Source organism: Balaenoptera acutorostrata, chromosome 19 (genome assembly GCF_949987535.1).
Source record: "Balaenoptera acutorostrata chromosome 19, mBalAcu1.1, whole genome shotgun sequence".
In the NCBI taxonomy this organism is placed as follows: domain Eukaryota; kingdom Metazoa; phylum Chordata; class Mammalia; order Artiodactyla; family Balaenopteridae; genus Balaenoptera; species Balaenoptera acutorostrata.
The window spans coordinates 66,935,465-66,956,215 of NC_080082.1; the positions used below are offsets into that span (position 1 = coordinate 66,935,465).

At 60.5% G+C, this 20,751-nt stretch overlaps 3 protein-coding genes across 5 annotated transcripts; all 3 read right to left on the minus strand.

Moving 5' to 3' along the window:
• Positions 1-51: 51 nt before the first annotated feature.
• On the minus strand, positions 52-2,917 carry CHMP2A (charged multivesicular body protein 2A). Of its 2 annotated transcripts, none has more exons than XM_007175384.3 (6): positions 2,772-2,917; positions 1,800-1,991; positions 738-917; positions 534-664; positions 387-448; positions 52-268 (listed from the first exon to the last, which is right to left on the minus strand). In XM_007175384.3, the coding sequence occupies exons 2-6, from the start codon at positions 1,965-1,967 to the stop codon at positions 141-143; spliced, it is 669 nt and encodes a 222-aa protein (XP_007175446.2). In that variant the 5' UTR covers positions 1,968-1,991; positions 2,772-2,917; the 3' UTR covers positions 52-140. The 2 variants fall into 2 exon arrangements, with proteins under 2 accessions (XP_007175446.2, XP_007175447.1); XM_007175385.3 differs by having other exon boundaries at positions 1,800-2,013; positions 2,772-2,900.
• Positions 2,918-3,578: 661 nt separating this feature from the next.
• On the minus strand, positions 3,579-6,450 carry UBE2M (ubiquitin conjugating enzyme E2 M). Its single transcript, XM_057534273.1, has 6 exons — positions 6,193-6,450; positions 4,925-5,019; positions 4,764-4,802; positions 4,548-4,651; positions 4,175-4,238; positions 3,579-4,089 (listed from the first exon to the last, which is right to left on the minus strand). Exons 1-6 carry the CDS (start codon positions 6,299-6,301, stop codon positions 3,949-3,951), a joined length of 552 nt encoding a protein of 183 aa, XP_057390256.1. The 5' UTR covers positions 6,302-6,450; the 3' UTR covers positions 3,579-3,948.
• Positions 6,451-11,093: 4,643 nt separating this feature from the next.
• MZF1 (myeloid zinc finger 1) lies at positions 11,094-20,751 on the minus strand. 2 transcript variants are annotated; one of them, XM_057534240.1, is made up of 6 exons: positions 20,629-20,751; positions 18,946-19,381; positions 18,364-18,553; positions 17,799-17,869; positions 17,580-17,700; positions 11,094-12,704 (listed from the first exon to the last, which is right to left on the minus strand). In XM_057534240.1, exons 2-6 carry the CDS (start codon positions 19,339-19,341, stop codon positions 11,269-11,271), a joined length of 2,214 nt encoding a protein of 737 aa, XP_057390223.1. In that variant the 5' UTR covers positions 19,342-19,381; positions 20,629-20,751; the 3' UTR covers positions 11,094-11,268. The 2 variants fall into 2 exon arrangements, with proteins under 2 accessions (XP_057390223.1, XP_007175444.2); XM_007175382.2 differs by lacking the exon at positions 20,629-20,751 and having other exon boundaries at positions 18,370-18,553; positions 18,946-19,747.

A 20,751-nucleotide genomic window follows, 5' to 3' on the forward strand; every position in this document is an offset into this window, starting at 1 on the left:
GGACTCCCTAACCCAGCCTGGCTCACATCAGGCCACTCACACAGGCCCAAGACTAGTGGCCAACTTTTATTGCAGAAGGTACAATGAAAATGCTGGGCCCTCCGCTGGCTCCCTAGGTTGGCACGGGGCGGGGGGTGCAGTCAGTCCCTTCGAAGGTTCTTGAGCCGCTCCTCCAGGTCTGCATCTGCATCGACTAGGGCGGAGGCGGCAGCCTCTGCTTTCTTCCCACTGGCAGCCACACTGAGGGAGCCTCCGGTGGACGGGAGGTCTGCAGAGAAGGGGGGTTAGGAAGAGAGCCCCTGCGGAAAGGAGTAATGCTGGGAGAGGGAGGGTCTGCGCGGTGGCCGAGCTGCGTGCAGGACCGGGCCCAGGGTCTGGACACTCACTTGACAGCTCGTCCGTCAGGCTCAACCCCAGCTCGTCCAGGACCTGGGCTACAACAGCGTCACTACGTAGAAAAAAGAGAACTATGAGGGCCAGGTGACCGGAGGGCCAGGCATCCGTCCCCACCCCCCTGCCTCCTGTCTCCAAACCTCTCCTCTTCATCGTCCTCGTCACCCATGGCATCGTCAATGGCATCGTTCATCATCTCCTCCTTCATGTCCATAATCTCCGCCTGCCGCTCAAACTCCATCATGATCTTCTGGATCTGGGGCAACTTCAGCTGGAAGTGGGAGGAGGGTGAGTCTGGCCCCTGAGGTTAGCAGGGGTAGGGAGGGGGATCGGGAGAGGCGCACCTGTCTGTTCATGGTGCCCATGGCCTTGGTGACGCCCTTCATGGCTTGTGCCATTGAGTTGTTAGACTTGAGTGTCTGGATCTTGAGGGACACAGCCTGGATGTTGGCCCGCATCAACACAAACTTTCGCACGTACCGCCTTGTGCGCACCAGGTCTCTTGCCATGATACGCACAGCGTCCTGAGAAGTGGACAGAGATGGCAGGGAGCCAGCCTTGGGAGTGTGCCCACTGCCACTCCACCATGCCCACTGAGGCGTTCAGGGGCCCCTATGTGCCTGCTCCCAGCGGTGACTGTTCCCTCGCCCTCAGGCCTCTTGGGTCACCACTGCAGACTCCTCCGCAGGCTTCTCACCTCGTATCCAGAAATGAGAGGAAGAAAGGTGGGGCCGCCCTTCAGGGGTCCTTTTCCCTCCGCGTCTATAGAGTCAACGCCCATTCCTGAATTCCCCTCCTGGCCAAAGAATGTGTGTCTCCCTCCGCCTCACACAGGCCCTCACCTCAAGAACAGAAGCCTGATTCACACACAGACACATCCAAACCTCACCTTTTCACTTCCTCCCCAGAGCTCTTCCTTGCTTTGCCCATCCCAGGAAATGGCACCTGCTCAACCCAGCTGCTCAGGCCAAAACTCTGTCACCCATCAAAGGTGCTGCTCCCCAGCGGTTCAGGCTGTGCCCACCTCTGCTCACCGGCCCCCAGGGCCAGTGCATCCCATGCCACGTGGGCTCCCACTGTGGCCCACGATTCCAAGTGGTCTGGCCCACATCCACTCCTCTGAGCTCACCCATCACTCCCTCATGGAGCATCTCCTGTTCTACCTGACACACTTGCCACTTGGATCTTCACGGGCTCACTCTCCGTTACTCAACGTTCGCCTCTGATACCACCTCCACAGAGGCAGCCTTTTGGACCCTGAAACTAGGGAAAGCCCCACTCAACCCTGCATTTCCTTAGAAGCACCTCCCTGTTGGTGCTCAGCCTGTCCAGTTTGCTGCAGCTCCGGTGTCTGAACAAGCAACAGCACTGGCCCTGTGTCCCAGGCTGTGCCAAATCGAGCTTACCATTTGGCCCTGCTTGGCCATTTTCTTGATGTCTGCAATGATTTTCTTCTCCTGGGTCTCTAGCTTCTGTCGCTCACGGTCCAGCTCTCGCATGGCGCGGTTCAGGGCGCGCTGGTTCTGCCGCAGCAGCTCCTCCGGCGTCTTCCGGCGCCCAAACAGCAGGTCCATGGCCGCAGGAGCCCACCGCTCGGACTGGGGCAAGTATGAAGCCTTACTGCAGAGTGGTGTGAGGCCCAAAACGAGGGCATGAGGCAGAGCTGGGGTCACACTGTGTATGGGCAGGGACAGATGGGGGCTCCCAAAATGGAAAGGGCTGAGCAGGGAGAAAAGGCGTGAATGGAAGGCCAAAAGAGTGGAGTCTGGAACTTGGGTAGCCCCCAGGGACGTGAGTGGGGACAACGTGCCCACCCCAACTCCTCCTCCATCACAGTGCCCCCACAGAGGTTTAAGGCTTCCAACTCCTCCTGCAGACCCTGCGATGAGGCCCTAGCGTGTGCGGTGGAGATGAGACTGAGAGACTGAGACTGGAGATGGCCGTGGGTGGGCGGACGGGGGGTAGGGGGCACTTGGAACCCTGAGCGCCAAGGACAGGGCACTTGAGAGGGTCCCTGACAGGAGGAGGTGGAGGCCGCGAGTGCTAGAAACAGGGTGGATGGGGCGGGGGGGCGCTCTGAAGCTGACAGCGTATGGATGGAATTCGGTTTGGGGCGGGGGTCCTAAACGCTGAGGGAATCTGGGTGCGGAGAATAAGGTTGGGGGGCGTTGCGGACTCCTGTACAGAGGGAGGGATGCTAAGTGTTGGGGTGCCTTGTTCACGCAGGAAAGCCTGTGGGACCATTCGGGGTGCTGAGCACCGAAGGCAAGACAGCATGGGGTCCCCTGATAAGGCCGGGTCCCAGGGAGGGGCGAGGCCCTCGTACGCCGCCGCCCACGCGCCCACCCAGGGCCCGCGCCCCAGTAGGGGCCACTCACCGGAGTTGCGACAGGGACTCGCTTCCGTTTCCGGGTCACGCTCTTCTCGCTGGGAGCCCCGGAGCGCCCACCAACGACAGCCCCTCGGTTCTGTCGCCTCGGCGGTCGCCGCCGTTTCCGGATTAAACCTGACGTCACACGCCCCGCCGGCGCCCGGAATGCTGGGCGGGGACAAGAGCGCGCGTGCGCACGCGCCGGAGACCAGGCCGGCCCCAAGCGCATGCGCACCAGCTGCCGTTTCCCTGCCGCAGACTCGGTGTTCTACAGGTTCAAGTCCAGCCTAAGGGAGCCGAGCCACGGCCGGAGTCCTGGTCCTTGCGGAGTTGGCGCCCTTCCGGGCGCCTTCCGCGCAGCCACCCGGAGGCCCTGCACCCCACCACGTCACCCACTGTAGGGCCCAGCTCATCTCAGGGACCCAGAACTCTCGCTGACGTTTCTGGACCTCAGGCACCCGGTGGCGCCAGGCAGCGTTCTCCTCGTCAGGCCCTCCCATGGCAGAAGGGGGCAGAACAGGAGACGGTGCGGACTTTCTTGGATGTTGGCTTACTGGCCAGGAAGCCTGTGGTTACTGGATCCTGCCCCTCCCTTGTTCCAGAGTGGGATTCATCCCCCCCAGCCCGAGGCCTGGGGCTTGGTCCCCTCACCACTCCCAGGGCTGCCCCAGGCACTGGGCAGCCTGCTGACGCGGGGGCGGGAGGGGGGCCCTAATGCCACCTGTGAGCACACAACTCCCACCACGCTTGCTGCAGGAGCCCTGGTGGACGTCACCTGCCCCTCCCACCCCACAAAAGGAAGAGGCAGAGGCCATGCAGTAACATTCCCCTTTAATAGCCTGGCGGGACCTCCAGTGGTGCAGGGGTGGGGTGCCGGGTGCCCAGCCACCCTTGGCCTCCCACCCCAGAGCCCAGATTAGGGGGGCTGGATAGCACCCAGCGTGGGGCTAGACAAGCCAATTCATTTCCCATCGCTGAGCGGGTCGGGGAAGGCAGCGCCGACCTCAATCACATGGTGGTTTAAAAAAAAAACAACTAGGAGCGGGTGGCAGGGAGGGGTGGCAGGTCAGGGCATGGGATTCCCCCACCGGCTGCCCCATGCCCCCCCCACCTGTGGCCCCCAATAAATATTTGCAGGGGACGCCGGGGCTGGTGGCCCTGGCAGGGGTGGGTATGCGCCGACCCTATTTCAGGCAGCGCTCGAAGTAGGTGGAGCCGATATAGCCACCCCGCATGGAGCGCTGCACGTTCTGCTCAAACAGCCTCCGGTTGTTCTGCAGGACCTCGGCGGCTTCCTTGTTCAGTGGGTCTTCAGGGTTGGGCTCCTGTGGCCGGTATGGGTGGGCGTCAACAAGCCCAAGGGGCAGAAGGCCAACCTCCCCCAGCCCCAGCGCCCCTGCCCCTACTCACCAAGAAGAGATACTGCAGGCCATAAATTATGGAGTTTATCGTAAGGACTGGCTTCCAGTCCTCTCTGTGGGCAGAGAACATCGTGATCAGGGGCTGGTGAGTGGGCAGCCACCACAGGCCCTGCTGGGACCGGACAGGTCAGGCCCGGGGCACGGGACAGTGCGGATGGGAGAAGCTAGTGGGAGGGTGCAGAGAAGGACAGACCACGGAGAAAGCCAAGGTCAAGCCACGAGGAAGAAAACGTGGAGATGAAGAGACAGAGGAACACACACCACAAGGGGTAAGGAATGGACAGAGACAGGTGTAGTGCAAGGCCACGAAGGGCGCCTGGCAGGCAGGGCTGGGGAGAGCTGTGGAGGGCTCGTGCCCTCACCTGAGGATGTTGAGGCAGACGTTGCCCTCGAGGTCAATGTTGGGGTGATAAACCATCGTCTCACACTTCACCTTGGGGGGGTCATGCGGGTAACCCTGGCCCACCTGGCTCCAGGAAAACAGAGGGGAGGTGGATAGGTGCCCCAGCAGTGCCTGGCCGGGGCCTCAGCTGTCGCTTCCTCAGCCCAGGGAGCCACCCCGGCCCACCGAGACTCACCTTAAAACTGAACACAAACTTCCCGCTCTTGTAGAAGCCCTGTGAAGGAAGAAAAGAGGAGCTGGGATCCCATCCAGCAAGGCCTGGCAGGGGAACCAGGTCTCCCTACTTGAGATGGGGCCACCCGCCGTGCCTGGGAGTCCAGCTGAGTGTGCCCTCACCTCATCAGGACAGATAACCAGCTTGAAGTTGAGGAGGTCGTCTGGATCTGAGAAGCTGATGTCACACGTCTTGGGCAGATTCAGCTCGTTTATGTCTGGGTTTTCACGCAGAAAAGGGAAACAGGAAGAGGGAGAGAGAGGAGGGTGCTCAGAACAGGTGCAGGTGCCAGCAGAGCCTCCGTAGCCTCCTCCAGGGCCCCGGCTCTGGCCTGGGCAGTGGGCCACACCCCCAACCCTCTCCCTGCTCCCCAGTCTCCAGGCAGGCTCTTCTGGGTCTACAGAACACCACAAACGCGCATGTTCAATTGTGACTGTGCTTGAGCTCCTGGCCCAGGGTAAGTTCCAACTCTTCTGAATCCACAGCCCTAAGTCGCAGCACCCAACAGCTGGGTCCCCCCCAACCCAGCTCCTAAATGCCCCCACTCCCATGTGCCCTCCAAGAGCCTCTGACTACCCCAAACCCAGGATCCCTGGCCATAACCCCCACCTTCTAGAGGAGTCCCCAATTATCTGCCCAAACTCAAAGACCTTATTCCCCCTCCACACCCTAAATCATCCCCCCAGCAATCCCTGGTCCCCACGATCCATATACTCCTCTTCCTGCCTGTCATCCCAAACCCAGGTTCCCATCTGACCCCCAGATCTGTGAGTTCCCAGCCCTCCTACCTTACACTGTTCTGACTGTAAGATTTCCAGCATCTCCAGCACCATGGTCTAAACCCAACCCTACTCCTATCTCTAATCTCTGGCACCCACTGTCCCTCCTTCCTCCTCCTGTCACCCTAAACCCCAAATTGCCATGTGACGCCTCCCCCCCCAAGACCCACGAAACCCAGGCCCCAGAACGTACTTCACCACGCCTGACTCTGATTCCCACTGACCCCAGCATAATACACTAAATCTCCCACTTGGATCCTCAATCCTTGGCCCCCACTATCCATATCTCCTCTGCCTTTCACCCAGGTTCCCGTCTGACCCCCCCAGACTCTCGAGTTCCCGGTCCCCCCACTACACTGCCACTCTCAGATTCTCAGTCCCTAATATCAGACATCTGGCTTTCCAAATACCTTCAGTGCCCCATTCTCGGCCCCGCATCTCTGACCACTTCAGTGACTATTACTCCACCCCTGATCCCTCAATCCCCAGGCCCTGATCTCCGATCCCGACATCCACGGCCCCCCCATTTCTGACACCTCTGACCCCTGGCGACCGCATTACCCCAAGCCAGGCCCTGACCTCCGACCTCCACCCCCATCCCGACTCCTTACCCTTCTGGATCCGCAGCTGCGCCGCCGACGCCTTCTTGCTGCTGCCCTTGGTGCCGCCCGCCGACTCCTCCTCCTTCTTCTGCTGCTTCAGCGAGAACAGCTTGATCATCCTGCCGCCGCCGCCGCTGCCGCCCCTGCGGGGCCCGGGACCCCGGCCACCCGGCCCCCCGCCGCCGCCGCCCTTGCCGCCTCCGCCACTCGGACCCGCCGCCGCGGCCTCTTCGGCTGCTGCCGCCGCCCGCCCGGCCTGCCGCGCCGCTCCGCGCCCACCGCGCGGCCCGCGTCGGCTCCCGTAGTCGGCTCCGGCCTGGCCCGGCGCCTCGGGCTCGCTCGGCGGCGCTCGGGCCCACTCGGCTGTTCTCGTGTCCGCTCGGCCCCGCCCCCACCCGCCGCTCCCTCCTCCCCCTCGCCCGCTCCGGTGTCCTCAGGCCCAGCTGCGGCTGCGGAAGCGGGGTCCTTAGGCCGCGCCACTGGCCCGTTCACTCGCTCCCTTCCCGAGGGGGTTGCGGCTCGGGTCGGAAGAGGGAGGCGGGGGCTGCGGTGGCGACGGCCGTGTACTGGAGGAGGCTCGGCTTCCGCGGCAGCAGCGGCTTCGGCGCGGAGGTCCGCAACGGCCTCGGGCGCCCCACCGCTTCGGATGTTTCCGCCGCCTGCCCGCTTCGGCTCTTTCCGCCCGGCCTGCGCTGTGCGCCTGCGCAGCCTCCGATGCCACCGCCCCGCGTTGCTCCGCGATGGGACTTGGGGATCGGGCTCCTTCGGCTAGGCTCGGGTATTTCCGTTCGTGCAGGCCGGGCCGGGCCGGTCACTTCCGGGGACGCCCGCGGGTCCAGAGAGGGGGGCGGTGTTGCCGCCATCTTTAAGTGGGGCAGATGCGGGCAGCTCCACTTGAGGTCCAGCCATTCCCACTTGCACTCGTGCAGACGGCAGCGTAGGCGGGCCAAACGAAGTACTTGGTCCCGGGGGTCACAGACTGAGGCTGGGTCAGGTCAGAGCCTGAGCAAGGCAGGGGCGTTGCCTAGAGGGTGCGCGGTCCAGCACTTTCGGTGTCCCATCGCAAACCCAGAGAACCCTCTCGCAGAGAGTCTGGTTGAGGTTAACTAAGAAATAAAACGTGTATTGTGTCAGAGGGTAGTAAGCACCGTGGCGGTTTACACGGGCTGACACACTTCGGAAGCGGAACGTGAGGAGGGGCCGCGCTCTGCGCGGGTCTACAGTTCCAGCGGAGGTGCCCTACGACCTTCCGCCGGCTGCGCGTGGGTGTGGGCGGGGCCAATCTCCCCTCCAATCACGGCTCAGCGTGCCCGGGGGTGGGCGGGAGGAAGCGCGGCGCGGAGCGGTTCTGCGATTTCAGGCTGTCACCAAGGGAACCGTCAGGCGGTGAGCGGCGCCGCGAGGGCTGGTTGGGGCGGGGGGCCGGGCCCGTGGGGCGGCGGGGGCTCTGTCTCTCAGCCTGCCCGCGTCCGAATGAGGCTCCTGCCGCACGTCCCATCCAGTCGCTGAGGCGACGTGCCGCCATCAAACGGACCACCAAGGGAGAAGTAGTCCCGGCGGCCCAGTTGGGCCCGCGCTGGGGGTGGGCAGGCTCAGTCCATGGCCTCCTCTTGGCGAACGACCCCGGCCCCATCCTCACCCCAGGGAGTCGGCTCTACCCCTTCGGGTCTTGATTTGGCGTCCATCCCGGCCCCAGCCTCCTCAGAGGCCCTGCCCAGGTGCCCTCGGCGTCTTTGGGCTCCGTGGACTGGTCCCAGTGGTGTCTGTGCAGCCGCTCCCCCTTTCACCCTTTTCCATTCTCTTTCCACCATCCCAGACGCCCCTCTTCAGCCCTCTAGTTGTCCTAGCCTCACACTCCCAGCTTCGTTGACTCCCTTGAGAGCTGAGCGCTGGAGAGGCGCCGGGGTGAGGATGGGAGAGCAGAAGCTGCAAACGGCTCAGGTTTGGGGCTGACAAGATTGCAACCGTCCCAGCGTTCTCAGGCTTCAGACATGGCTGGTCCTGGGACCCAGAGGGCTCTTCCAGACTCAATTTCCCTCTCCCTCTCCGTTCTTCTCATCCGCTCTGCTCTTGCTGATTATTTATTTTTGTACAGGACGTGAGAGTTGATGACCATACTGCGGTTTCCAGCCAAAGTCTCAGGGGTGGTTTCTATTGGTCAGCCTGGTTCATGTGCCCATCCCCAGGCCAGTTGCTGAGGCCCTTCCGCTAAGGGCCCATCTGGGAATGGGGAATTGGTTCCCTGGAGAGGACTAGCCAAAGCTCGACTCGCGTGATCTCTGATCTTGTGGCTTCCCCACCGTCCAGTGGGGGAAGACTTGACCATGCAACAGAATGCTAGGCAAAGGGGGCCATGGTTTCTGGACCAGGGAGGAGAGGATGGCCTAACTGAGGCAGGGGGCTGGGTTGGAAGTGGTGCAGCTAAGCTGTATATTCCTTGTCACCTTCGTGGCCACTCAAGTGGCAGAGAGGCACAGGTGGTTTTGGTGGCGAAGGTGCCTGTGGCCCTTGGGCCTGCGGCCTCTTAGGATGCAACCTAGGGCTTAGCACATGCAGACGTCCTGAGGGAAGCTGGGGCCAGTGCCTTGGAGGGACTGGGCAGAACGTGGCGGGTGAGTTGTGAGGGTGGAAGTGCACGTAGGGTTGTTAGCGTAGCCTCTGGGAGCTGACACTGGGAAGAAAGGGTCTGTTTGGGGAACGAGGGAGCGGGAGTAGGCAGGGAAGAGAGGCTGAGTGCTGTGGGCCTCCAGGCTGGAGATGGACGGCTGGGATCAGAACAGTGCTGGGGCATGGAGAGAAGTGGATAGATTCGGGAGGCTAGGCTTCTGGTGAGAATAATTGGATGGACGTGGCATGGGGAGGCTGGGCTTGGGAGTGAACAGTATGGGCTCAGGTACAGGCTGGCTGGGCACTGTTGTAGCTTTCTTAGATGACCAGTGCTTTGGTATTCCTCTCCTGGGTGCCTCATATGGCTCTGGCCAAGTGGGGCGAAGTGGTCATTCAGTCCAATCCCTCAGCCCTGATGATAGTATGGTAACACTTGGTTCTCGACCTGCAGCCACATGACTGGATTGCAGAGGTGTGCCTGGCCAGCTGCAGAAATGACCTTTCATGGGTGGCCCTCACATAGCTGTTCATGTTGATTTCTTCTCAGAGGGCTGTTTTGGCAGGTGGGTCCATGGACTTCTCAAGGCTTCGGGTGTGGGGCCCTGGCCGGATGTCTCCATGCTTTTCATGTTTACTGTAATTTTTCCTGTGTGAAATTTCATGTTTTTATGTAGTTGTATCTGCACAGATTTCCCTTCATGATTAACACGAAGATGATCAAAGATGAGAGCTTTCTTGTTTTCTTTGTTTCAGATTATAAAAGTCATACAAGTTGTAAAAAAAAAAAAAAAGAAAAAAAAAAAAAGCCATGTTACAGGATTTATAAAGTTCCGGCAACATTCCTCTAACCTGAGACCACTGGCTACCTCAATGTTCATTCATATGCCTTCTCTGATCTGATTCTCCCAGCCCCTCCCTGCCTTCCTCTCCCCTCTGATTCTACAGATCCCAGCCCAGGTTTCCTAGAATCCCTTTTGTGATCAGAGAGAACCGTGAGTGCTGTCAGAGGGTCTGGGGACGCCCCACCCGTGACTGTGCCACACAGGAGTGCCCCTGCATGGGGCGGCTGCTGACTTTGCCAGACGTAGTAGATGCCAGCGTGGCTCTGGTCTTGGCTGGGGCTAGACTAGCGGGGAGGTGGGGAAAAGAGAGGGATAGGGAAGGGGAGGAAGGGGGGCTGAGGCAGGGAGCATGCCTTCTCTAGCATGTCTGTAGGAAGCCTCTGGCCCAGGCTGGCTTGTCTTTCCCTGATACCAGGGCCCAAGTCTTGAGGGGACCAGGGTGACTCAGTGGCAGGGGCAAGTCCAGCTGCACTTCTGGAAGAAGCTTGGACATACAGGCCTAGAAGGGCGGTTCTGGAACCCTCTAGGCCAAGGGCAGGCTGACACCCTCCTGGAGTGGGGTTTAAGTCCCAAGCCAGACCCTGCTGCATGAAGATGCCCTCTTTGGAGCTGCCTTTCTCCATTGTCTCTGGCATTTACAGCACCCATGGGTGGAGTGGGGAGCTGTGTCAAGGCCTGAGCAGTAGGATGGAAGGGGAAGATGGGGCAAAAGAAGCAATGGCACCGGAAGAGGCTGGAGGGTTCCAGAGACGCCCGCCCTCAAGTCTGCAGGACACGGAAGTGGAACTGGCAGTATCTGTCCATCTTCAGGAAAGCTGCTGCCGGCTGTGCTTCCTGCGACTCGTTACTGAACACACTCACGATAGAGCCCTCCCACCGTGCGGGAGCCCTTAGGGGCTGTGCGTGGGGCCGGGGAGGGAGGAGAACGGCGCGTGATGGGAACGATACTAGAGGGCTGGGGAAATGGCCTGGGGCTTGCAGCCGCCTGCGGGTCGCGGACTGGCTGGAGTCTGCGGGGAACAGAGGAAAGTCTCGCAAGAATATGGATTCCCAGGTAAAGCCTTGTAGCTTTCACACCTAAGAAGTGGCTCCCTAGGTTTAAAGTTTCATAAACACATTCTCAGGCCGGCTCTGGCTTGCTGGACACCAGCCTGATACTTCAGCACCTGATGATGTTGGCTGGCTGGGGAGAACTCTGCCAGTCCAGGTCCTCATCTGGCAGCTGGCTGGGCCGGCAGATGTGTGGGTCGAAGGGAACATGGGCAAATAGTACAGGAGCCGTGGTGCAAGGGGGGCACCCCACAGATATGGCCAGGCTCTGCTAGGGGCCACATCTGCAGGGGGCTCTGGCTCTTACAGGAATCATGTGGTTGCAAAGAAAGTGGTGGACCTGTGGGGTGGGCAGAGAGGGACCCAGGCAGGTGGGGAGGAACTGAATTGGTGCAGACCCAGACGCAGGTTCCGTGTACTGTTTATTGAGCACCTACTGGGCACCGGGCCCTAAGAGGGCTGGCTTGTACCCACGTGATCACAGGCCTCACAGCATCCCCGCGAGGTAGGTGTTCTGCAGCAGCGCCCCCCCACCCCCGCACGGAGGACCGAGGTGAGGGCGGAGAGGGGGTGCAGCGCGCGCTGGCTACTCTGCACTGTGGACGCGCTGATGCTGGATGAGCTTGGTGCTCTGGTGGAAGCAGCGGCCGCAGTCCTGGCAGGCGAAGGGCTTCTCGCGCCGGTGGGTGCGCAGATGCTGCGTGAGCGTGGGCCGCTGGCGAAAGGCTTTGCCGCACTCGGGGCACGCGTACGGCCGCTCGCCCGTGTGGATGCGCCGGTGCTGCGTGAGGTTGGCGTGCTGCCGGAAGCTCTGGCCGCAGTCCGGGCAGGCGAAGGGCCGCTCGCCTGTGTGGATGCGCTGGTGCTCGGTGAGCCGCGAGACTTGCGTGAAGCCCAGGCCACACTCGCTGCAGTGGTAGGGCTTCTCGCCGGTGTGCGTCCGCTGATGGCGAGTGAGCTTCAGACGCTGGCTGAAGCGCTGGCCGCACTCAGGGCAGGCGAAGGGCTTTTCCCCCGTGTGCACGCGCAGGTGCTGCGTGAGCGTGGGCCGCTGGCGGAAGGCCTTGCCGCACTCCGCGCAGGCGAAGGGCCGCTCGCCCGTGTGGATGCGCCGGTGCTGCGTGAGGTTGGAGCGCTGCCGGAAGCTCTGGCCGCACTCAGCGCAGGCGAAGGGCCGCTCGCCGCTGTGCACGCGCCGGTGCTGCAGCAGCACCGAACGGCGGCCGAAGCGCTCGCCGCACTCCACGCAGCCGAAAGACTTGTCGCCCGTGTGCACCGCCTGGTGCTCCAGCAGCACGGCGCGCCGCGCGAAGCTCTCGCGGCACTCGCTGCACGGGAAGGGGCCTGGGGGCTCCGGCGCGCCAGGAGGCGCGGGGGGTGCCGCGCCGGGGCCCGGGGGGTCGCCGTGGATGCGCTGGTGCTGCAGCAGGTTGGAGCGCTGCCGGAAGCTCTGGCCGCACTCGGCGCAGCGGAAGGGCTGCTCGCCCGTGTGCACGCGCCGGTGCTCCTCCAGGCGCGCGCTGCGTACGAAGCCTTGGCCGCAGTCGCCGCACACGAACGGCCGCTCCTCGGTGTGCGTGAGCTGGTGGCGCAGCAGGTGCGAGCTGCGGCTGAAGCTGCGGCCGCATTCGCCGCACACGAACGGCCGCTCTCCCGTGTGTATCTTCTGGTGCCTCAGCAGGTTGCTGCGCTGGCTGAACACCTTCCCGCACACGTCGCAGCGGCCACCTCGCACGGCTCCGGCGCCTGTGCTGGGGCGACCTCGACCCCGGCTCCGGCCCCTGGGGGCACGCCAGCGAGTGGCGGCCAGCCCGGGGCCCACGCCCTGGCGGGGATCGTACGTGGGGTCCTGCTCACCTCCCGGGTCGCTGGAGAGCAGCAGCGCGTGTGAGAAGCCACCTTCGAGGGAGGGTGACTCGAGTCGGCCCGTGAGGCTGGCCACGCCGAGGTTCCAGGGGAGGTGGACGTGGGGGCTCACAGTGTCTGGGCCAGCAGAGATGCTGTCCATCTGGAGTGTAAACCCTGCATTGCAGAAGGGGATCCACTCATTCATGACAGAGAACCCACTTGTGCCCAGAGCCACTCCAGCCCTGTGGAAACGGTGCGAACTAGAGCGACCTGAAACTGACCAAGGAGGCAGACAGAAGTGACGTGGGCAGGGGCAGGGGTTGTATCTGTGCAGGCTTCCCTAAGGAGGTGACAATGGGACAGACCCTTCAGGAGGTGGAAGACTGAAAAGCTGGGGACAAGCTTTCCAGGTCTGACTTAAGTTTGTAAAAACCGCCTTTCTGGAAGGGCTGTAGGGCAAAGGTGGGGCAGGTGGCCCTTGCACTGTCCGGGTGGGTGATGATGGTTTCCACAAATGCAGAGCTGTGGGTGGGTCTGAGGGAGGCTGGAAGTGGAGCCAACAGGAAGGGAATAGGGCAGGGGGTAGAGGCAGGGAATGCAGGCAACCAGGACTTTTGTCTGCCGTGCCTTCCTTGAGATGCCCACGGGACTTCCGAGGGTCAGAGGCCACACGCAGGCTGTGGGGCACAGGAGTTGGGCCCAGTCTGCCGGGAAACGTGAACATGGGTGCTGTGGCATGTACATGGCCTACGGAGTCCTGGGCCTGCATGTGATCAGACAGGGGTGGGTGTCTGCGGATAAAAGGAGCAGGTTCCAGCCATGCTGTGAGCACTCCATCATTAGATGCTGGGGGAGGCAGGCGATGTGAGCACAGGCAACGGAGAAGAAGGAAGTTAAAGCAAGGAGACTGGGAGACTAGCAAGGGCTTCAGTAGGTGACAGAAGACCTATCAGCTGCCAAAGAAAACTCAGAAAAACTATACTGTGTCAAAGGAAATCATCTGTGCACAGCAAAAACCCTCCGAGTCAAAAGACGAATGACAAACTGAGAACTCTCCAGAGGCAAGAGACTAATTAACCAAAGTAAGGTGCGCCAATCAATCAACAAGAAAGACGGACAACCTGACAAACGGGAAAGGGCAGGAAAAGGAAAGGAAATGTCACTGATGCTTAAATTCTGTAAAATATGCTCAGTCTCCTCCTAGTAAGCAAAGTGCGTATTAGGGCCGTACTCGTTTCCGGTTCCACACCCTAACTCCAGGAACCCAAGCATTTGTGTGCACCGCTGGTGAGCATCAACAGAAGCCAGTGTGGCAAAGTGCATCAAAGCGTCCAATTTCCCACCCTCTGATCCAACAGTTCCACGTCTAGGTGCTTCTCCACCAGTTGTGTCCCCCCTGTGTGAAATGACCGGTGTAGGAGGTTTCTCAGTTCTCACTGAAAAGTAACCCAAAGGAATGTCAGTAGGGGCCTGGGTGGATAAACGGGTGTGTCCACGGTGAGCCCCAGTGGGCTCTATGCAGCTGTCCAAAGAGGAGGGCGCTCGTTGCTGTGTGTTCAAGTGGGAAGATGCGTGAAAAACGTCAGGCGTGGAACAGGGGGAAGATTAAGCATCCACGTGTGTTTTAAAAGCGGGCAATGAGTATGCACCTGAATTTGTGTTTGTTCTTCTACGCAGAGAATCTTTCTGGAAGTACACACAAAAAACCGGTGATGTTGGCTGTTGGGGTGCAGGACCATGTGATACAGGAGAGGGGCATTCCACTGTATACTCCCTTGTGCTTTCTGAATTTTCTAACACGTGAATGTCCTAGCAATTCAAAATGTTCTCCTGATAAAAGCACTGGCTGCACAGAAGATGTTCGGTTGAGGGCAAGGGGAGCAGCCAGGAGACCTTATGGGGAGACCAAGGCGGCTGAGATGAGCTGTGGTTGACTGTGGAAGAGTGCAGCCTGAGGAAAGAATGGGACTGCAGAGAAGGAGCCCGCCGAGGAGCCTGGGGTGGAACTGCCGGTGTGGCTGGAGAGAGCAGAGAGACCGGGGGGCTGTGGGCTGAGAGAAGCAGGTCCAGGCTGGAGCGTCAGCTACACAGCATGAGCCAAGCCTGGCCAGCCAGCTGAAGACTGAAACAGCAGAAGGGGCATGTATCAGATGCTACTCTCTCAGCTTCAACATGCACAACTGACAGATGGAACACAAGAAAAGAGCTTTCAAAATACCTGGGGCAGCTCCAAAGCGAGAAAGGACGGTGAGATTCAGGAATCCAGAGCCTGGTGCACCGTGCCGTATGGTGCCGAGGCTGTGGAGACTGAGGACGAGAGCCAGGCTCTGTCATGAAGTTGGGGGTTGAGGACACAGCCTGGGTGAGCCCTGTGCACCCGCGGACCTTTTGCTTTCAGTGAGGCTGCAGAGGTATCTCCATTGAATGGCTAGGGGCCCAGACGAGCCTTCCAGTTCAGAGTTATGCTGGACCCTGTGGCAGTCCCTCACCCAGGATGACGCTTAGGGCAGGGACAAATAAGAAGCCCCCAGAGCTGTGAAGGGCAGGCTGTCAGCAGTGCACCCAGTGGGAGCATTCACACCCAAGGAAACTGAGCTAACTAACAAGGCCGGAAATAACATAAGGTACTTGCAAATTCTCAAAGGATGGATCAGTATCCACAAAACATGGACGTTATGAAAAAAGAATGAGTTTGGATCCTTATTGATAAAAAACAGCAAATGGGGACTTCTGGGTAGTAATGGTATCTACTTAAATTTGTTTCATTGTGAAACAACATTAAAAACCACCATAAAGGTTTTGTTTTGTTTTTACAAGGCATAAAGTCCACAGAGATGAAGAGAAGAAGAGAGGAAACAAACAAATCCCTGATATTTTCTACTCTGGAAAGCAAAATGGGCAAATGGTAACTGTGCAGCAGACTGGAGAAGGCGAATAGTAAGTCAGCAGTGGGGAAGACTGAAAGAAATCAACCCGTTTTACCCCAGAGGTTGAAAAGTTCAGGAGTTGGAGGTACCAGGTACCTCTGGCCAGGCAGGTGAAGGGGCAGGGGCACCAGGCGGGCTGGGGAAGCTGTTTCAGAAGCTGAAGCTGAAGCTGGGCAGGGCTGCTGCAGGGAACAGCCTTGGGTCTGTCTGCACAGAATTCTGAGGAAGCAGTGGGCAGTGCTGTAGCTCTGACTTCTGGACCTCCTCTCCCATCCTGGCAAAGGGCTGGGTTGAGGGCGGGAGAGGACCCTGAGGGAGTCAAGGGAGTTAAGGGAAGTCACATTGGGCGCTGCGACGCTAGCCTCTCTCCCCGGATGCTGGCAAGAGGCTAGGAGTGCCTTCTGAGAACACTCAGAGGAGAGAACTGAAGATCCTCACAGCAGGGGTGCCTTCAAGCAGCCCAGCCAGACTGCCCTACGACTGCTTCAGTGGCACCCACTCATGCTCCACCCACCCACTCACGTTGCCCAAGAAGTGAGTCTCCTTGGGGAGTGAACCGCTCACCCTCCCCTCCCAGCCCCGATTTGTTGTCCTGGCCGATAAGACCCTCACCCATCTGCTCAGAGCTGCCAGAGGGACCAGAGACCACACTGGAAGAAGAAAGCTTAAAAAACAAGTTATTGTTATCCTCAGAGAAATAAGGAAAGATGTTACAACTGTAAGAATAACAGAAAGTGGTTAAAAAAATGAATGTTCAGGGAAAGAAGACACTCCTGGAAATTAAAACTCTGCTAGCAGATATGCAAATCTCAAAGGAGGGTCTGGAGGCTATAACTGAAGACATTTTCCAGAAAATAGAGCAGAAAGAAAGGGATGGGGAAATCGCAGTGGAGAGAACATTGGAGGATCTGTCCTAGAGTCCAATAACCAAGTAACAGGCATTCCAGAAACAAGAGAACAGAACAATGGAGGGGAAGGAAATCAAAGAAACAATGCAAGCCAGTTTCCCACAATTGAGAAATGTGAATTTCAAATTGAAAGGGCTCACCAACAGTGGTGATAAAAAATGTTTTGACCCAGTTTCACAGCAATTAAAAAAAAATGTTTTGAGACAGAGTTAATAAAAAGAATTCTTCAGCCAAAATTCAGTGTAATACAAATGTGTTTCAGATATGGAACATAGCTCAGAACTTTACTTCCCACACCAGAGTTCACAGGAAGGTTCACCAGAACAAGAGGGTGGGACTTCCCTGGTGGCACAGTGGTTAAGAATCCGCCTGCCAATGCAGGGGACACGGGTTTGATCCCTGGTCCGGGAAGATCCCACATGCTGCGGAGCAACGATGCTCGTGTGCCACAACTACTCAGCCTGCGCTCTAGAGCCCGCGAACCATAACTACTGAGCCCGCGTGCTACAACTACTGAAGCTCGTGTGCCTAGAGCCTGTGCTCCGCAACAAGGGAAGCCGCTGCAACGAGAAGCCCGCGCACCGCAACGAAGAGCAGCCCCCGCTCATCGCAACTAGAGAAAGCCCGCGCGCAGAAACGAAGACCCAACGCAGCCCAAAAAATAAATAAATAATGAATAACAAGGGAGTAAACCAACAAAGAGAAGGGGTCCAGGGAACAGGGAGGACAAGGAGGCAGGGAGCCTGGCCGACGGCAGACCGTCGTAGGCTGTGTGGCTGAGGGGGACAGCACAGGGCATCTGGCCTGAGAGCAGGGCACCGCTCTGTCTTGCCCAGGCCCCACCCTGTGTCAAGGTCCCCCCTGTCTGCCCACCCTGTCTGCTAACCTGCTGTCCCTCTCTGCCCCGCCCCCCAATCAGTGGGATGCAAGCCCAGAACCCGGGGGCCATCCAGGGTGCCGGGGCTGGGAGCGGACGTGGGGAACACAAGTCCTGCTCTCAGGAGGTTTTATTGGGGGCGGAGAGCAGCAGCTGGAGGAGCCATGAGGTTAGTGGGGGGCTTGGCTCTCACGGGCAGGAGATGCTAAAGCAGGTTGAACGCTGAAGGCGATGGAGGAGCTCGGGGAATGCCGGAGTAAGGGGGCCACCTGAGCAGGGCCAGGGGTGGGATGGTCAGGGGTGGTGCTGCCCGTGCGGAGGGCCCCATATTACTCACCTGGGGAGAAGATGCTCCCAGCTTCCTCCTGCCACAGGGCCTCAGGGTGCTCCGTCCATGAGGACCCCTCAGGCCCAGCCTCACTATGGGGAGAGGCCTGGTCCAGCGCCACACCACAGCCCTGAAACCACAGTGGTCACTGCTCGCCTGTGTCTGGCTAGGCCCCGGGAGGGACCTACCCAACCCCCACCCACTGAGGCTCCCAGAGCAGGGGCTCACCTGGGCCTCCTCAGGTAGGACAGTGGAAGTGGCCTCCTGGGGGTTGGTTAGAGGCCCAGAGTCCAGAAGCTCTGGAGAGGAAGGGTGGGGTCAGGCGGCTCCAGGGGCCCCCCACCCTGATGCCCTCCTCAGTGGTGTGCCAGGTGCTGGGGTCCAGGTGAGGTGAGACCTGGGTGTAGACTTGGGGCTGGGCATGTCAGGGGGGCTCTAAGGGTCCACACAGGAATGGCAGAGGGTGTGGGTGGGCATGTCTGGCACCTGCCTGGGAGGCGTATGAGAGAAGGGAATGCTCCCCAGCACTTTGGGGTCCTTCCTCAGCTGTGCCCACCCATACTCCAGCCTTCTGTCTGCTCTCGAGCAATCGGCTAATGTCCCCCAGTGGATCTCCTCAGGGAGAGAACCCCACATGCCTCCCACACCAGGAAACCCCAATAGCCAGCTCCATGCCAGTTGAGAACATGGAAGGAACCACAGTGGTGACAGTCAGGCTTGGCATGCGAGGGATAATGACGGCCACTGGCTGGGCGGGATGTGGGGACCACCAATGCATGGGCACGTTGCCTACCCTCACCTGGATCCTCTGTAACCCCAGGCTCCTCTTTCACCCGTAGGCCCAGCGACGACTCCTGTGTGGTCCCATGGGGCATCTCAAGCCCAGGTTCTGGAGCCCGAGGTGTGACTTGAGGGAGGGGCTGGAAGTCGGAGGGCTCCGTCTTCTCCGATAGCACCTCCTGGCCTTGCACCTGGACTGTGACCTGGGGAGGTGCCCCTGCCATCAGGAGCTCAGGTCGGGAGTTCACGGGCATCCACCCTATCTTGGGACCCCAGGGGTCCCGACTGACTAGGTCCTCTAAGGACCCATGTCCACCAGGGACTGAGCAAGGCGTGAAGGGACCACCTGCAGTTGCTCTCCTGCTGCTGACACCCACCCTCTCTCCCCACCCTGCATCCCTTGTCCATGCCTCTGGGTGATGGAGGGATGGGCCAGTGAGGCTGGCCCTGGAACCCCGTCTGCCCTCACACAGGGTCGGCCGCAGGTGACCACTTCCAAACCACAAGGGACCAGTGTCTGGCTGAGCATGGCACCGCCCAGGAAGAGGCAGAGGTGCATACAGTTCCAGCCCCGACCCCAAGGCCACCGACTCACCCATCTCCGGGGCCCTCCTGGCTCCCGGCGCAGGCCCTCGACCAGGGCAGCGGCCTCCTCAGGGCTGCCCGGCTGCTGTCCCCGCACGCGGGCCTGGATCTCGGCGGGCAGCGCGCCCAGGAACTGCTCCAGCACCAGCAGCTCCAGCACCTGCTCCTTGGAGTGCACCTCGGGCCGCAGCCACTGGCGGCACAGCTCCCGCAGCCGGGCCAGCGCCTCGCGGGGACCCACTGCCTCCTCATAGCGGAAGTGCCGGAAACGCTGTCGTGCAGCCTCTGGGCCGGGATCCCATGGGGCGGCTTCACCCTCCTCCTCAGACTCCTCCAGCTTCACCGTGATGGGCCCCTCATCTTCTGGGGGTGCGTGGCCCGGGGAGCCCAGAGCCGTGGGCCTCATTGGAAAGAGCAGGCTGGGGCTCTGAGGCCAGCGTCTCCCCCTGGGGGAGGAAGGGGGTGAGGCGGCTGCGATGAGGACAGCGGTGACGATGCGCTTTGAGAGCCTACTGGATGCTGCGCTGTTGAATCCGGAGACCCGCCAAGTGGAAGGAGGATGAGGAAACGGAGGCACGGAGGCCGTCCCGTGCCAAGGACCTGTGGGGCTGGTGAGCCCTCGGTGAGCCTCTCTAGCCGGGCCTGTGCAGGGTCTCTGGTAGCCCCCTGTTCCTGGGCTGCTTCTTAGGCCCAGAAGGCACCTCGTCTCTCCCCCAAAGCCCACGCTTCTTCTACACGCACCACCTAACCCCTGCTCTGCATCCCTCTCCCTACCAGGTGAATACCACCTACAACATCCACTGCCTGGGCATCTGCACCACTACCACCCCTCCCCCCACCAACGCCAGTCTATCACTGCAGCGTCCACTCTCCCGCCTTGTCTCTCAGACCACTCCCCTCCCAGCGCGGTTTCACAGCGCAGCCTGACTGCACCTGCCCCACCCCACACCTGTGCAAGGTCACCTGTATGGCCCAGCACCCAGACACCATTGTCCCCCCATTCAGCCGCATTCTCTGAGCCCGACTTATCACAACACGCAGTGCCCCACTATCTCCTCCGTTTCCTGATTTAGGTGGCACTAGGAGGTAACGGGGGAGTTTTCAGAGGGGAGCTACAAAGGTGCCGAGACCACTGGACTGCAAGGAAAGTCGGAGATTCTGCCCAGCCTATTTGCCACGTAACCTCGGCATGTCGCTGTGCCACTGTGAACCTCCGTTTCCCCCACCCCCACCACACTCGCGCTGCTCCTTCTGCAGCTGGAGGTACAGTGCGACCTTTGTGGAGAGATCTGAGTTTATTAAGGAAGTGGATTCGATTTCGAGGGCCGCCTGATCCCGTGGGTCTAACCTTCGCTCCTCAAGGTTCCAAGTCAACCTGAAACCCCAGGAGACAGCTGGGCCTCCGTAATCGGGCCGGCCCTGCGGAGCTCCCTGAACTACATTTACCAGAAGCCTGGGCGGGCACCTTCTGCTTTAGGGAGCCGGGGCAGGTCCGGGTGCCGCCATGGCAACTGGGGGCGGGGACTCCAGATCCTGTCGCCGTGGCAACGCGCAGTGATTGACGAGCCTCGCGCGACGGCGCTGGGCCCGGCCACGGGGGGCACCCAGGCCCCTGTCCTGCGCTCCCGATCCCGCTGGGCCGCCGCCCCCGTCCCCGCCCGAACCTTCCCGGTTGAGGGGCCCCCGCCCTCACCTCCGCGCTCAGCGGGCCGCTCCGCGCTCCTGAGCATGCGCACTCGCCCACCTGCCCTCCCTGGCCGGACTATGTCTCCCAGAATGCTCCACGCACCAGCCCGAGCGCCGCCTTGCCCGTCCC

Excerpts from the sequence above, each read along its gene's own strand:
- UBE2M (XM_057534273.1), bottom strand. The coding sequence starts at position 6,301 with ATGATCAAGCTGTTCTCGCTGAAGCAGCAGAAGAAGGAGGAGGAGTCG. Across the intron at positions 5,020-6,192 it reads GCAGCTGCGGATCCAGAAGG|ACATAAACGAGCTGAATCTG; the intron begins GTAAGGAGTCGG and ends GTGAAAACCCAG. Across the intron at positions 4,090-4,174 it reads GCCTGCAGTATCTCTTCTTG|GAGCCCAACCCTGAAGACCC; the intron begins GTGAGTAGGGGC and ends TACCGGCCACAG.
- CHMP2A (XM_007175384.3), bottom strand. The coding sequence starts at position 1,967 with ATGGACCTGCTGTTTGGGCGCCGGAAGACGCCGGAGGAGCTGCTGCGG. Across the intron at positions 665-737 it reads TGGGCACCATGAACAGACAG|CTGAAGTTGCCCCAGATCCA; the intron begins GTGCGCCTCTCC and ends TCCCACTTCCAG. Across the intron at positions 449-533 it reads GAGGACGATGAAGAGGAGAG|TGACGCTGTTGTAGCCCAGG; the intron begins GTTTGGAGACAG and ends TTTTCTACGTAG.
- MZF1 (XM_057534240.1), bottom strand. The coding sequence starts at position 19,341 with ATGAGGCCCACGGCTCTGGGCTCCCCGGGCCACGCACCCCCAGAAGAT. Across the intron at positions 18,554-18,945 it reads CAGGAGGGCCCCGGAGATGG|GTCACAGTCCAGGTGCAAGG; the intron begins GTGAGTCGGTGG and ends GCACCTCCCCAG. Across the intron at positions 17,870-18,363 it reads TACAGAGGATCCAGGTGAGG|AGCTTCTGGACTCTGGGCCT; the intron begins GTAGGCAACGTG and ends CTTCCTCTCCAG.